The sequence below is a fragment of the Amphibalanus amphitrite genome, unplaced genomic scaffold (assembly GCF_019059575.1).
Source record: "Amphibalanus amphitrite isolate SeventyFive unplaced genomic scaffold, NRLGWU_Aamphi_draft 001193F_arrow, whole genome shotgun sequence".
In the NCBI taxonomy this organism is placed as follows: Eukaryota; Metazoa; Arthropoda; class Thecostraca; order Balanomorpha; family Balanidae; genus Amphibalanus; species Amphibalanus amphitrite.
In genome coordinates, this window is record NW_024882687.1 from 189132 (window position 1) to 205473 (window position 16342).

The window sequence follows — 16342 nt, forward strand, 5'->3', positions numbered from 1 at the left end:
CTGTCTACCGGGGTAAGGAGGCTCGTTTATGCATGCGTCTGCAAAATTAAGGGATCGGTTTGATCTGCCGGTCTCTGTGACAGATTTGGACCCAACGCACCAACTTAACCATTTCACTTTGTACCCGACATCATGTCGGCTTGAAGGGCGGCATTTTTGGGGTAGTCCTCGAACATATCTTCTCGGGATTCATTTGTCATATAGGTTAAGGGTAGAGCCGGCACTGCGGCCGTTTCTCCGCTGGCGATTGGTGGCTCTAGAGTCTCTGACAGTGGGCGTTGTTTTCTGGTGAGTGAACTGGTTTGTCTGGTTTTCTGGTTACTAAAATACAACCTCCTGGTGTATTTATACACTCTTTGACTTGGAATTGTAACATAAGTCGATGGGAGAAAACTGAAAAGCGTCTGTTTTGCACGAACGCTATTCTAGACACTCTCAACCATCGAGATGTAAGTAAAATCGATACACTGAACCGGAAAATGGCAATTGTGACCCCTCGTTATGTTCCCGAGGTCATCTCAATCACGAACAGAATCTAACAGTTTTTCGCTAATAACTTCTGATAGAGGCGTGCTAGAGCGCTGAAAACGCCTTTGATGTGTTCGGCTCGACGTTGCGGATCGACTGATATGCAACATTACCTTTTCCGGTCAGGTCATGACCTTGACCTGAGGTCAAATTTTCAAGTTGACCTTTCAAGGTCAAATTATAGTTCATTCGACGCGTCTCGACGAGAGGAACACGATGCTGGCAAAAGTAATGTCATGGCATTTTTTAGTCAAAAGTTTTGGCCGAAAAAAACTCTTTTCGTAAAACGGCTATTTTTGGAGTTTTTGCCCTCTGGAGGCTAAACCGTTGACCTGAGGTCAAATCTGAGATCATTACTCAGAAGGGTCTGTAAAAGGGCTATCGAATGCGCTTTTCCGCGGCGCTGTAGCTCTATCGGTTCCCGAGATCGCCCTTGGCAGTTTCTAAAATGTTGAAATAGTCAACATTTTACCTTTGGTGACCTCTGGTGACCTGACCTTTGACCTGACCCAAAAAATGACCGAAGTGTTTTCGTCCTTATTTTGGACGTTCTTTCGATTGCCGCTTACCGCGTGTCACTACGTGGCCCAAGAGCCGAGTTAGAAGGGGGGGGGGGTGTTCAGACACCCCCCCGGCCCGGCGCGGAATCTCAGAGCACCGGCCCGGCGCGGGTTAAAAAGAAAAGGGGAACACAATTTGAACATTCAACTCAGGAGTATTTCACGACGGCCATCTAGTACACATTTTGTGCCGATTAGGTGCACATTAGGTGCAGATTTGTTCAAATTAGATGGGCATTAGCCAGGAAGCCCTTCGTAAAAACGGCTATTATCCGCTCGTTTCCAGTCTTTTTGTGATGCTAAACGTTCAAATATGTGAAATGATGGTGGTCCCATGCGTTATGGTGGGTGTCAAGGTCACGTGAAGGTCAGGTCAAGGTCATTGACCTTTGATGACCTTAGTTCACTTCTTCTGGGTTCATATATTTTTAGGCTAGTTTTTGGAGCTGATTTCGAATTAAGCACCCATTTGAACATTTACGAAGTAATTTTGGCGCCTTCGTACAATGTCACGAAGCTGTCAGTGTTGGTTGACACCTATTATGGACAGCTAGCAAGACGCCTACTGGTTGACCTGACCTGACCTGACCCGACCTGGCCTAAAAGCATCAAGACATCATCGGTGATCAAAGCTAACATGAAATTCGTGATCAGCACCCCGAAAAACCTCGTAACAACCGAACTCTCCAAAGTTTTAACAGGTCATAGGTCCCGATTTTCCCGACTTTTGAGTCACTGGCCTGACCTGGAAGGTCAACCAATAACCTAGGCCCGCCCTGTGCGTTTGCAGCTAGAAAAACAGCAATAAGGGCGAGAGTTAACCCCGCAGGACCTGTTGGTTTTCTACATACATACGCGCCGGCCGGGGGGAGGGTTGGTACGACCCCCTCGTCGTTTTTCGCCCCTGTTGGAGTTAGGGCGTCGAGGAAAAAACGAGCGTGTGTGCCGTTAGGAGACAGCAGCTAGTACCCGATTTTAAGGTCTCAGGTCAACCGGTGACCTCTGAGGTCAGGTCAAGTGACCTAAGACACGGGTTCGGTTTTTGATTAATAACTTTTTAAAAAACAGTTGCAAAGCGCGATTTTAGCATAAACGTGCTCGCCTTGCTCTGGCGCGTCGAATGGTATACTTTTTGTTTGGATGAGGTCAACTTGAGGTGTTGACCTGGGGTCAAGGTCAGGTCATAGCGTGATCAACTTTACGACCAGGGTGATCACCGGTCTCAGGAAGTATGATCACGTGTCTCGCGCGCGAGAGGACCTAGGACTGCACGGTCCTCGACAGATGTGCGAGATGTCTACGATGGCTGTGGCCCATAAGGCGATTACTTACGATGAGCCGGAAGACATCGCATCTCTTTTTGTGACTTTCGGTGACTCGCGCCAACAGCGATGCGACCGTAGCACCCGACAGGACCGGCATTTTAGGCCCCCTTTTACTCGTACAGCAGCCGGGCAACGCTCCTTTTTATATCGCGCAACATCTCTCTTAACCCGGCAGGCGGTGGGCCTCCCGGCCACCTTCCGCGCGGTGGGGGGGGGGGCATTTTTTGCCCCCCCCGTATCTCCGAAACTACTGGACGGATCCGGAAAATTCAAACATCGTTCGATAGCCCTGTCAAATTTGTCGAAGGAAACCAAATTTCATTGACCTCGGGGTCATCGATGACGTCACAGGTCAGGTCAAAGATAAAATGTTTCACCGTTCACGGGGCTTCTAGGGAAAGCGCTATAACACCGAGTAAAACGCATTTTGTCGAAAATCAGCGATAAGGCGTCAGTTGTCTAGTACATATGTTGCTATTAGAGGTCACTGGTCATACCAGGTCAGGTCACAGGTCAGGTCACCAAAGGTCACCAAGGGTCACCACATGAACCCAACTTTACTAAGGTTGTGCGATGCATGTTTTATGGCCAGTTTTTCATTTCCAACTCAATGGTGTTGGTTATAAGACCATCAGGTACGGTTTAGGTCACTTTCTGGTGGAGGTCAGGCCAAGGTCAGGTCACAAAAGATCAAATTTCAAAGTTGATATTTTGCACAAAATAGGTATGGATTCGATGCAGCTCGTCACGGGGAGTCTAATGATGGTCTTTGTTTTGCGCTACGAGGTCTAGAATCGCTAAAAATTGAGTTTGAAAATTTGACGTCATCAATTTTGAACAGTTTTTTCGCTATAACTTGGCCAAAAAAAGAGGTATTGATCTCAAATTTGGTATGTAGATAGAAGGCGGTAGGGACTATCACATATATTCCGTTTTTTTCGAAATTCAAAAAACTTTTTGGATTTTTTGGCTATTATATTCAAAAAATCTATTTTTTGATTTTTGTGGGTCAAAATCTAAAAAATTCGAAAAACCGAAATAGCAGTTTTATAGTCCTTTTGATTCCACACCTTTTATGTCTGAAACATTTTTCTGCATCTCTAAAGCTGTAGGCCTGACAGCTCTTCCCGCGAAACCTTTTTTTGGGTCGAAAATGGCAGAAATGACGTCACTCTGACGTCATTAGCGGCCAACCTATCATAGCCTTTGGAAAAAAATTTGGTCACCATGTGCGCTAGCTACTCCCGGGAGGGTACTGAAAGTTTGGTGACGATCGGCGCAGCGGTTCTCGAGATATATCGAAAAAACTAAAGGGGGGGGGGGCAAAAAAAATGCCCCCCCCCCACCGCCTGGAAGGTTAAACAAACTTCCAACGAATGTAATCGATCCAGCGCGTTTCCAACGTAGTATTAAGTCAATGTGCAATAGGGACACCGCGGGGGGCGGGGGTAGGGTTTAGAATGTACATATGTATGTTTTGAATGTTGCGAGTGAATGTCTCTGTTTATTTCCATTACCTACCATACCACACTGTTTTATATCTTGACTTACGGCGCGGAAAAGCTACTAGTGGTTGTGGAGTGCCGGTGATGGTCAATACAGGTCAGAAACCCCTAGGTCGTGAAATTGGTCAAAGGAGGTCATTTGCATATTATTCGATTCGGCAGGTCTTCCTCAGTCCATTGGTGACTTGACCGACTCGCTAGCTCAGTTTGATCGGGAGTTATTGACGAAAAGCTCGTATGACCCTAGTGACGTCATAATCACGCAACGTCAACAATGCAAAATTGAAGCATCTAACCTTGCAAGGAGTGCATGAAATCACGATCCGTGTGCTTGAGATAGTTTGAGATCGTTCCCGGCGCCAGAATAGCAGTTTTCATTTTTCTTAATTGACTTATAGTGGTGAGATCACGTGACCGACCCAGAGGTGGAGATCTCGGGGAGGGGGGTCGGGGGGGGGGGGGGGGGGGTCAGGACCCCCCTGAAAACGAATTACTGCTATGCAAGTCAATGGTACTGCATCCAGCCCGCCTCGATCTGCCCCGCCTGGACCCCCCCCCCCCTGAAATTTTGACAGATCTCCAACCCTGGGTCACCGACCTGACCTCATGTGCTCTTTAGGAAAATTCCTAGAGGTACAAGTTGTGAGACTTCTAGAAGATGCACGATCTGTAAGTTTCATCCCCCTGTATTCCCGGCTCCTCTGGGACTGAGGGCGTTGCGAAGTTGAGGCATCTGAGGACCGTCCACTTATGACGTCATAGGTCAGTAACCTGACCTGACCTGAAGATCTGGTTGGTGTCACAAGATCCGGCTTGAATCAAAGGTCAGGTATGCCTAGTTTCAGCTCTCTGTTGCTCGCGTGTTCGGAGCTATCGCGAAAAAAACTAGGGGGGCGAGGATTAAGCTAGGCTGGGTTGGGTAAGTTTGGGTAGAGTAGTAGGCGTCCCACCCGCACCACCTGTTTATAGCAGCTGTACCTTAACCACCAGTGACAGCTTCGTAGCAAGTTGCATTGGCACCACAACTATACGTACTTCTCAGATGTCTCAACGAATGCTGGATTCGAAATAAGTTTAAAAAAAATCCTTAAAATCGTAAAATTTGAAACAGTCACCCGAAGTCACCAAACGTCAATGACCTTGACCTGGCCGACAACTGACAAGTCAACTTGAAACCCATCATGATGCGTGGGACAACCATCAGTTCACATGTTGGCACGTTTATATGTAATCACAATAGAAGTCTGGAAACGCAATTTTATGTGTGCTAACATAAACGGCAAATCATTTCGGTCTGTCATGGTCTCAGAAATCAGATCAAGGGTCAAAGGTCATTGGTTTCAGGATCATGTACTGTATAAGGAATGTGTAACCAGCAACGTAGATAAGTTCGAGGACACTCAAAGTTTCGTCACGATCGGCCGCTTTTAGCGCGAGATAATCGCGAAAAAAACGAGGGGTTTTATCCGACCAGCACCCCTAAAAGTGTGAGGTATAACCCGCACACGGATAGCGACGGATATCCACCACATCTACCCCAGTAACTGTATTTTCTACATGTAAGCATATGCTGGCGATATAATGCAGCCAAAATTATCACAGCTACGTACCTTGTCCCGGGCACCACATATACTCCTGAGCTGAATGTTCAAATTTTGTTCTCCTTTTCTCTTAAACTGAACTATGTAGATTGAACAAGATTTTCATTGGACAAGATTGTTGACGGCCCTCTTGTGAAACGAGACTCGATGAACTCTTAAACTCCCTAGTTATTTTGTAACAACCCTAGGTTCGTTGCATACTAACTAGGGATGTTGCAACGACCCTAGTTTCGTTACAACGTCCCGGGACGAGCAGTTATTTTGCAACGTCCCTAGGGTCGTTGCAAACAAACTGATCGTTCAGGGAGGTTACAACCACCCTAGGGTCGTTGCAAACTAACTGAAATCGCATACATACTCCCTTTAACATATATAACTGTAATGAAAGCCCTAAGCCTCACTGCTAATCATTGTATTTAAAATAGGGCCAAGAAAATAAGACATATAATAAGTCTTATTTTCTTGGCCCTATTTTGAATACAATTATTACACTTTTTGCAATTGAATTCAACAATTGGCCATAACTGTTTGAGGAGCCATTTCGACAATCGGTATTGAGCACAACTATTCCGGCGTGGTGTGTTTCATTTCAGCCATTTAGCAAAATAGATTGAACACTGAAATGAGCGATCTGCAAAACAGTTTAACAGTTCGCCAGACTTCGGCATACAGGGAGCCAGCTCGGCATATGACGAAAAGTTTCGACCATTGACGATTTGTTTTGCACAATGTTGAACCATTCATCCAATGTCGAGTTGTAGAGGAAGATCGCCGAATAGTTTTGCACAATGGTGATTCTTTGTGACCAACCGCCCATTTGTAGCGCCACCTATATGGCGAATGTGTACAAATGTTTTGCCTAGTGGTCAAAAGCTAATGCAAAAAGGTGTAGTATGAGGCTTAGGGTTTTCATTAGTTATATATTAGGTATTTTCACTAACAAGTGAATAAAAAAAAAAACAAACAAACAAACAAGCAAACCGGCCCGCCGCCGGTGCAGAGAGTGGCTCACATTGGAGGTGCCGGTGCAGCTGCCCAGCGCGTTGTCCCCTTTCGGTCCGTAGACGCGGCCGTCCGAGTCCCGGATCCAGTTGTACCGCCGGCCCGTTCTGGGGTCAGCCTCGCACAGCGTGGCCTTCGCCGTGACAAAGCGGCAGTCGTGCAGCGTACCGCCGCACGAACGCTGCTTGCAGAGCTCGTGTGACAAATTGTCGGCAAACTGGCACTGAAAAAACAGCGAGACTTAATCCCAGAACGCCACAGCTGGGTATCTAGAACATCGAGTACACCAGCGACGCGGAAAGCGCTTTCAGAGCTCTGCTCGTTTGTGTTTGCCACTTCGTTTCTCGTTAACGTTCGCGCTTTGGAGAGCCAGACCTTTTTTGGTTAGTCAACTTTTATACCTTTTGATCAATATTATAATTAAAAAAACATTTTATTTCGGGGGAGGCGGGCTGGTTTATGCCCCATGCCACGATTGGGCGATGCTTTGCTGACCGGAATTTGAGTTGGCTCGCTTCTCCGTAACTGACCTTTGAACTCGTGATGTCAAAGTCGGAGCAGTATGAGTAGCAGCTATCTTCGAGAGCCCAGTCACTCTTCCTTTTTAGAAAATCCTCATTCTCCATGTAGCCCTGGAGCAGCGCCGTGACCTCCTCGAAGGTGGCGCCGCGCCGGTGGAGTGCAGGGTCGCAGCGCCAGAACAGCGAGTCCAGGGCAGTCCGCAGCGCCAGGCTGGCCTCCTCCACCAGTTTGGCAGAGGTGGCCTTGTAGGTGTCGGTGAAATGCTGTGCTTCGACCACAAACGAGCCTGCAAGTACACCATACCTACGTAGTGCGGGCTCCTTATTTTCAGTTTGATCCATCGACATGGTCTCAGCGGATGGTTGCCGGAATAAGCATAGTTTTAGCCTTTAACCCTATTAGTGGCAGGGGGGGGTTTCATCCACCCCTCAGGTTTTTCGGGAATATCTCCGAAACCGCTGAAGCTACGATGCTGAAATTTTCTGACTTTTCCTAAAACTAAATTGGGCACATTCCCTGAAAATTTCAAGTTCATAACTTTACCAGGGGCGGCTCCAGAGCACTGGGAATTGGGGGGTCCTATTCGTGAAGCGAGTCATTTGGGCGAAGATCACGATGCTGCACCAGTTTTACGAACAGTGAATGAAAGGTATCATGTGATAACATATACAGTTATTGTGCATCCTCTTCTGACACGTTTTTGCTATAATAGGCGGATCCAGGCGTCCAAAAAGGGGGGTTGTGTTTTGCCTCCCAACATAGGTGCCCTGACACCGCCTATGCATGACCAATACAATTGTAGTCGTTCTCTCATAAGAAAATTGTAACATAACAAGACCATTACCACCCTTTTTAGAAACAGTGCCAACAAAAACCTTATTTACTATACTTTTTGTGTACCCCCAATCTCAATGATCTGTATCCGCCTATGATTTTTGAAAATGCATATTTTTAGGATCCATGTGAATTCCTGGTTCATTATCGATCGGCAAAAGTTGCGTTAAGATTGGTTCAGAAACCTGGCCGTGATAAACAGTCTAAAATGTATCTGCAATTTGCCCGTTTTGACCCCCCTCTACCCCCCCCCCCCTATTGACATTTTTTAATTTTTATTTTTTAGAAATGTAGATCACGTTGAGCGAAATCGAATGCCGTTTCAATTTTGAAAATCGGCCCGTTAGATCTCGAGATATCAAGGGGGGGTCGTAAACAGCCCCCCCCCCCTGCCACTAATAGGGGTAGCCAGGAGCCTGCCACTAATAGGGTTAATCCTGATTTCTTCAGGCATAGATAACATGAATTGATAACATGAATTGAATTGATAACATTGAATAGATAACATGATAACGATTCATGTTATCTATGCTTCAGGGTTTTCATACTACCTGCACCGAGTGTCCCTTTCTTAGATCCGTTCAGTCATTTCCATTCTCAGTAAAGTCAAATCCTTATCAATGCCTTCACCCCGCCTGTTCCGGACTGGACGGGCAACTCAATCCCATGTGGTTCACCCCACGCCATGAGCAGGTCCGGAGCCGCGTGCGGTGAGTGTCAGCAGGCTGGGTGTGGGTAGCCTGTCCACGTGATGCGGCGAAGTACCAGGATGCCCGCCCAGACCGATGTCTCCCCCTAACTCCTATCATCCTTTCGGCACTGAAACGGTCCCGTCAGACCGAAAGAGCCTAACCCAACAACAACAAAGAAATGCCAATTTTGGCTGCTTACATCCATGCATCACATTTTTACCTCATCATCTTTTCGTAACAACTTACCACTATTTTATGTCACCGGGTGTACCTTTATCGAAGAGTCGAAGCAGCATATAGGCAAACTGGGTCATCACATAGTCTCTGGCGAGTACGGTGGCCAGCGTGCGGTAGAGGTGGAAGGCCAGCTGCTGCGGGGACGTCCCTAGCCTGCACACCGTACCATGAGACGCCTGCAAACCCGGCCGGCACAAAAAAAAACGTCACACATACCTCCCAATGGCATAGGTACCCGTATACCTCATATGCTGTAAAACTCACGGCCTATTGGTGCACGAGTTAAGTGACGCTTACTGGACCATTCATTTCAATGTGCGGCCCAGGGCCTCGGCTAAGGAATTTCGACAGGGAGGGGGCAAACCAGACTTCAGAATGACACCACGTAACATACATACACCGTCTACACCGTATGTGACGTGCAAAGGTATACCAAATTTTTGCCTAAACATACCTATACCTAGGCTTCTACCGATGGCTTTAGAGGCCAGCGTAGGGCCTTCGGAGGCCCAGGATGAGCCCTCGGAGGCTAGCATGGGCCCTCAGAGGCCGCTTTGGGGACCCTAAAAGGTCAAACGTGGGGGGCGTGTGGCGCTAAAAAGGCCAGCACGCAGGCCTTCAAGACCAACGGCATAGAGCCTTCTGACTTCTGAGGCAATATTGGGCCGGGGGGATCCAGGGCGTCGCAAGTCCATCTACGACACGTCGCAAGTTACGACACATGTCCCGTCGCAAGCTGTGTCGTAGCGAAAAAGGAGGGATGTTGAGGAAAGAGGGGTTTGTCGGAGGATAGGACAGAACGCAGCTACGACGAGGCTTAAATACCCGCTTTACTCGAGAATTTAAAAGGCTACACGATCAGCTGATCCCGTAGTAAACGTCAGTAAGGTCGAAAACTCTATCACGCATAACGGAACATTCGTCTTTCTGGTTTGCAAGCTTATGAGACAGCCAGGTCAAGCATGTTCTCTGATTCTGAAGCTTTGTCTCAACGGGGTGACTTGTGATCGCTAACGCTCACGTGATTTGCCATAAAATTTGGGATCGATCACAGGAAATTCGTGGCTAAAGAGCATCTAGAAGCGATGCTTTAGAAGAAATGAGTTCAGTGAGTTTGAAGTCACAGAGAGGTAAGAGAGTTGAAGTTGGAGGTCACAATTGGAGGTTACAGAGGTCATCTGGGACACGTCAGGTCACAGAAGTCAACTTGGGGACACGTCAGGTCACGGAGGTTAACTTTGGGTCACCACAGAGCTCAATTGGAGGTCAACTGGGACACGTCAGGTCACAAGAGTCAGCTTGGGGTCATCAAAGAGCTCAATTGGAGGTCACGGAGGTCATCTGGGACACGCCAAGTCACAGAGGTCAACTTGGGGTCATCACAGAGCTCAATTGGAGGTCATATGGGTCATCTGGGATACGTCAGGTCACAGAGGTCAACTTGGGGGTTATCACAGAGCTCTATTGGAGGTCATGGGGGTCATCTGGGACACGTCAGGTCACAGAGGTCAACTAGGGGTCATCACAAGCTCAATTGGAGGTCATCTGGGACACGTCAGGTCACAGAGGTCAGCTTGGGGTTATCAGAGGTCAATTAGAGGTCACAGCGGTCATATGGGACACTCAGGTCACAGAGGTCAACTTGGGGTCATCACAGAGCTCAATTGGAGATCATCTGGGACACGTCAGGTCACAGAGGTCAGCACGGAGTCATGAGAGAGCTCAATTGGAGGTCATATGGGATACGTCAGGTCACAGAGGTCATATGGGTCACGTCAGGTCACAGAGGTCAACTTGGGGTCATCACAGAGCTCAATTTGAGATCATCTGGGACACGTCAGGTCACAGAGGTCAGCTTGGGGCTATCAGAGACGTCACTTAGAGGTCACAGAGGTCATATGGGACACGTCAGGTCATAGAGGTCAACTTGGGGTCATCACAGAGCTCAATTTGAGATCATCAGGGACACGTCAAGTCACAAAGGTCAGCTTGGGGTCATCAGAGAGGTCACTTAGAGGTTACAGAGGTCATATGGGACACGTCAGGTCACAGAGGTCAACTTGAGGTCATCACAGAGCTCAATTAGAGGTCACGGAGGTCATCTGGGACACGTCAGGTTACAGAGATCAACTTGGGGTCATCACAGAGCTCAATTGGAGGTCATCTGGGACACGTCAGGTCACAGAGGTCAACTTGGGGTCATCACAGAGATCAATTCGAGGTCATGGGGGTCATCTGGGGCACATCGGTTTTAGAATTTGGAGAATCTTTTGGGGGATGCCCCTCGCAACGTCCAAGACCGCCTTTCTGGATTCGCCAGTAGTTGCTGGAATGGTGTTAGGCTACTTCATATCCCTGAATACCCCAATAAATGTGAATATAACATATTATAACAGAATATAATATATTATAACAGAATATAACAAATTATAGAGCTATTGCCCTCTCCACCACAATTTCAAAGATTCTGGAACTTATTTTAGTGGAGCGTTTACAGCCGTATTTGCAAACGAACGATGCTCAGTTGGGATTTAAGCCAGGGAGCTCAACCACACATGCAGCCCTTGTTCTTAAAGAAACGGTCCACTTTTACACAAAACAGGGAAGTCCTGTATATGCTTGTTTTTTTAGATGCAAGCAAAGCGTTTGATCGAGTTTGTCATTCGAAGCTTTTCCAAATTCTAGCTGGAAGAGGAGCACCTTTGCCTTATCTTAAACTTCTTATTCGATGGTACAGGTCGCAAAAAATGGGAGTCCAATGGGCTGATAGTGTGTCGTCCTCTTTCTCTGTTACAAATGGTGTCCGACAGGGTGGAAACTTATCTCCACTGTTATTTAGTGTTTATATTGATGAACTCCTTGAGAGTTTGAGGGCAATGAATGTTGGCTGTCATATTGGTGGTCAGCCTGTGAATGCTCTGGCTTACGCAGACGATATTGTCCTGCTCTCGCCATCGAGGGCAGGGCTGCAGAAATTAGTAAACAAGTGCGAAGAGTTTGCACTGTCCAGGGACCTGAAATTCAATGTAAAGAAAACTGTATGCATGGAATTCTCTCCGCATCGCTCATACCCATCCGCTCACTTGTCGGACTCAAAGCCACCGGTCTTAACTCTCAGAGGCGGTAACCTTAGCTGGGTTAATCAGTTTAGATACTTGGGTCACATAATTGATAATAAGCTTGGCGATGGCTCTGACATGCGTAGGATCAAACGTACCTTATATTATAATACAAATATGCTTATTTCTCTTGTTGGAGACGCCTACAAGGGAATTCAGGTGAAGTTGTTTCGCTCATATTGTGCAAATATGTATGGCTGTGAGCTCTGGGATATGATGAGTGATAAGAAGGCCTTTCGTGAACTATGTGTTGCTTATCACTCTTGCATCAAGAAATTAGTAGGTGTACCTAAATCGTCAAGGAATCATCCACTATGCCAGGCACTGTCCATTCTGCCTTGCAAAATGTATGTGGCGTATAGGCAGCTTCTGTTTTACATACGTCTATTATCATGTGATAATGCTATCATACGCACTATGTTTGATGGTGAGGTTGGCAGAACAGGCATTATGGCTACCTTGCATGGTGCCATTCGCCGTGAATACCGTCTCATGCAGCTGGATCTGAGCTCTGTGAGTCATGCGGATGTGTCAAATGTTTTTAGCTCAGCACTCAAACGCATTGTCGAAAATGGTTAGCCTATGAACACGAACGAGCTGGAATGTTCAGTGTCTCTCTGTGGTATGTATTTGTGTTGGTGACTGTCTGTATTTGTGTTATGTGCCTCTGATGGCATGAAATAAACGGTATTATTATTATTATTATTATTATTATGCACCATGTTCAACACTCTCGCTGGCGCGGATTGAGGCCTCATAGACGAACCGTTAGTTCTTGCTTTATAACTCGCGTTAGCGGCAATGGATTGCAACGAAATTTTCAGGATCTCAAGTTTGAACAATTTTACACGTACCATGCAAATTTCGTGACCATGACCCCAATGACCTGTGACCTGTGACCTCTCCCTCAAGGCCATATCAACTTGCGACACAACTTACGACTGCTATTTCAAATTCGTAAGTTGTGTCGCAAATCAGGCACTTTGCGATAGACCAGGGCGTATTATAAGGGATTTTCACTGGGTCGGCAATCACAATTAGGGGCGGCATTTTGCACTCATATCTGACTGGCATCTGAGGGGGCTGCATACCTACTGGTATTTAACCCTCGCTCTAGCAGGGGGGGGGGGATCGATGCGACCCCCCCTAAGGTTTTTCGAAGATAGCGTAAAAACGGCGGCGCGCAGCGCCGTTAAATTTGGCACAGCCTATGGAGCAACCTTTTTACATATGACCTGAAAATTTCAGGTCCGGGTGACCTTGGGTCAGGTCACCAGGTCAGAAAAACCGGTACAAGGTCATGGTCAAATTCCATTTTTCTTTTTGCACCTGTCCAACTCACAGTTTTGAACTGATTTCCTTCAAACTTTCAGGATGTGCTAAGTTCACCGAGTTGTATAACATATACATAGTTCGGGTTTTTTATGTCACTGACCTGAGGTCAGTTAGAGGTCATTACGTCGTAATGTTAAGCCCATGGGAAAATACTAAATTCGGAAAATCCTGGAGATATCCGCTTCGTTCTATCACTGTTGTGCTTTGAAACCACAGTTCTTAACAGCAGGTCACTTGGTGCTTCTTTGTTTGGTGTGCTCATCCATGGGTCAGGTCAAATGAGGTCCACTGAGGTCAAATGACGTTTTTGCCAATAACTTGGCACTTAATAACGCTAGAGCTTAGAAAATGGTGTCATTGTGTTCCTGGTGATCAGCCGGATCGAATGATATGCAATATGATGCAATTTGGTTAACTTGAACTTAATTAATTAATTAATTAAAGTTTACTTAGAAATTAAGAAAAACTTTAAGTACACTTATGCAAGCAAACAAGCATATCATTCGACGCGCCTTGACGTGCTGAGTTCACCGATGCTTTTCTTTTCACTCTATCTTAATTAGATTAAAAGGTATAAGTGAAAAACCTTTGACCTGTTTTTAGCGAAATTTTTACATTTATACCCTCAAAACCCCCCAAATATTGACCTAGAGCCCTAGAACAACCAAATTTGCACAGGGGCGAGAACTTCGGAGGGCCCACCTACCTACCAAATTTGGTGCTTCTAGGTGCCATAGGAGTCAATCGCGAGGGGAGTCGCATCGACCCCCCCCCCCCCCCCTGCCAGGCCGTGTTATGAAAAATGCCCTGCCAGGGCGAGGGTTAATGACAAAAAAAGACACGTTCGACGGTTCTTTTATAACTCTTTCTAAGTAATGATTTCAGATTCAACCTAAGCTCAGCGGTATAACGTTTATTTTTCCGGGATATAGTATTTCTCTCGTCATAATGCGATAATTGAACTATAATTCCTCAAAATAAAAGTGATGTTGCCCCCCCCCCCGAGTAATGTTGGCGTCTCTTCTTTAAGTACCGGAGGCGCTCCTCATTGTCATTTTGCCCCACATCACTGCTCACATGGCGCCCTTCAATGTAATGGTGCCACCCGTCAACGCTCAAAGAGATAATTGCGCTCCTCACAGTGTCGGTGGTGCCCCTCAAAGTGGTTTAAGTGCCCTAAAAAAAAAGTTGGTGGCGCGCCTCAAAATGATGCTGTCGTCCCTTAGCATATCTGCAGCGCCCCCAAAATGACAGTGCTTTCCCTTAACCGGCGCCGGGCTGAGGTTGTTTGAACCCCCTCCCGACCCCTATAACTTGGCTAATAACCGTACTTTGGTTAGGTCAAGTCAAATATCAGGTGACCAGAGATCATCAAAGGTGAAATGTGGGTGAAATGTTGTCTGTTTCAACATCTATTGAGTATTGACAAACTGGCGCATAACTCGGAGAAGAATAGAACTACAGCACCGCGAAAAAAGCGCATTCGATAGCTCTTCAACGTTCCTATAAAGTTCTCAGACTTGATTTAACATCAACGGCTTAACCTCCAGAGCACAACTTGATTTAACCCGTGCCGGGCCTGAGAGGGTTGGAGTGGACAATGGACCCCCCTCCGCCCCTCTACTGAGCTGTTTTAATGAAGAACCGTTTTACTGTAACAATTCTTGACTCACGAAAATTATGACATTGTTTTTTTCAGTACTGTGCTCCTCTCGTCGAGATGCGTCGAATGAACTATATTTTGACATTCAAATGTCATTAGGGAAATTAGAGCTCAGGTCCAGGTCATGACCTGACTGGTAAAGGTCATGTTGCATATCAATCCATTTGTTTCGTCAAACTGAAATCATCTAAGGTGTTTTCATCGCTCAGGCATGTCGCATGTCTCTATCAGAAGTTATTGAAGAAAAAAAAACTGCTGGAGGCCTTCCATGACCTGACATGACCTCAAGGACATAACGAGGGGTCGTGGGTGGCAATTTTCCGATTAAGTGTGTCATTTTTATTGTTTTCTGATGTTTGAATTCGTTACTTTGACATTTGTCTACCTATAAAAAGAGGCACATGCCCTGATTTTCTCCCATTGCCTTATACCTAATGGAAGGGTCGCAAAATTGTCCTTACCTTTGGGCAAAGATATCGCAATTTCGAGACTTACATTTTATATATACAGTTACACACTGTTTGTCTTATCAATCGCTGAAGTTATAAAGGGATCGTTCAGTCGGTGTATCTATGTTGAGCATTTGCCTGTTCCGTAGCTCAGTTGGTAGAGCACCGTCTCCCCGCATTGTCTTCGCTTGCTTTTTGTCCGCCGGTCGAGCCGGAGAGAAAGTTACCGAGTGAGGGTCATTCAAATTTCAAAAACTCAATGAAAATGTCACTGGGGTCACGAAAATGTTTGAGTAGGTAGGTATAACATTCATTAACTTGGGGGGGGGGGATGAACGTATCGTTGCAATACGCTGTTCATTACGCGAGTAACTAATAAATAAAAAATGTATGAGCTTATCCTTACTCCACCCGCTCTCCCTCTCCATAAAAAGAGAGTTAATTGTGTTGCATTTTATTTATATGCAGAAAAATAGAGGCGTCAAAGGATATGGCCGATTATCAGCGACCCTTGCTGCGTAAACAATGGGGTATGACAAGTGGGGGTAATGGCCCCGTCCAGCGCCCATAAAGTGGGCACCACTCGTGCGACCTGCCGACCACTGTTCTATGTAGATGGAGCCATAAAACACCGTGAATGTTTGAAGCTTGACGATACGGATCGACTGGTATGCAACATGTTTTATTATGAACTTGACCTCAGGTAAAATTTTAAATTAATTTTTGTGAAGACCTAAACCACTTTGAGGGACACCACCGACACTGTGAGGAGCGCAATTATCTCTTTGTGGAGTCAGCTGTTAGTCAGCTGGCCGTAAGAAGCTTTTTCGGGAGCTCTTCGTTTTATTGGTTTATTTATGGTTTCTTGCTTCCCTGGCTTGTAATTTTGGTTTGACATGTTTGGCTAAGATCAGACAAGCACGGTGACAAGTTTTGAAGCGCTGGTATGCCGTAAGTACTGAGCCCTGTT

At 46.3% G+C, this 16342-nt stretch overlaps 1 protein-coding gene across 1 annotated transcript; it reads right to left on the bottom strand.

Moving 5' to 3' along the window:
* Positions 1–2385: 2385 nt before the first annotated feature.
* On the bottom strand, positions 2386–9115 carry LOC122370998. Its single transcript, XM_043347030.1, has 5 exons — positions 9104–9115; positions 8841–8982; positions 7052–7329; positions 6532–6744; positions 2386–2394 (listed from the first exon to the last, which is right to left on the bottom strand). The coding sequence occupies exons 1-5, from the start codon at positions 9113–9115 to the stop codon at positions 2386–2388; spliced, it is 654 nt and encodes a 217-aa protein (XP_043202965.1).
* Between the last annotated feature and the right edge of the window lie 7227 nt (positions 9116–16342).

What these genes read in the sequence shown, in the direction of transcription:
- LOC122370998 (XM_043347030.1), bottom strand. An exon ending in GCTTCGACTCTTCGATAAAG is followed by an intron (nt 7,330 to 8,840) that starts GTACACCCGGTG and finishes GTGTACTTGCAG; the next exon opens with GCTCGTTTGTGGTCGAAGCA. An exon ending in TTGACATCACGAGTTCAAAG is followed by an intron (nt 6,745 to 7,051) that starts GTCAGTTACGGA and finishes CTGTTTTTTCAG; the next exon opens with TGCCAGTTTGCCGACAATTT.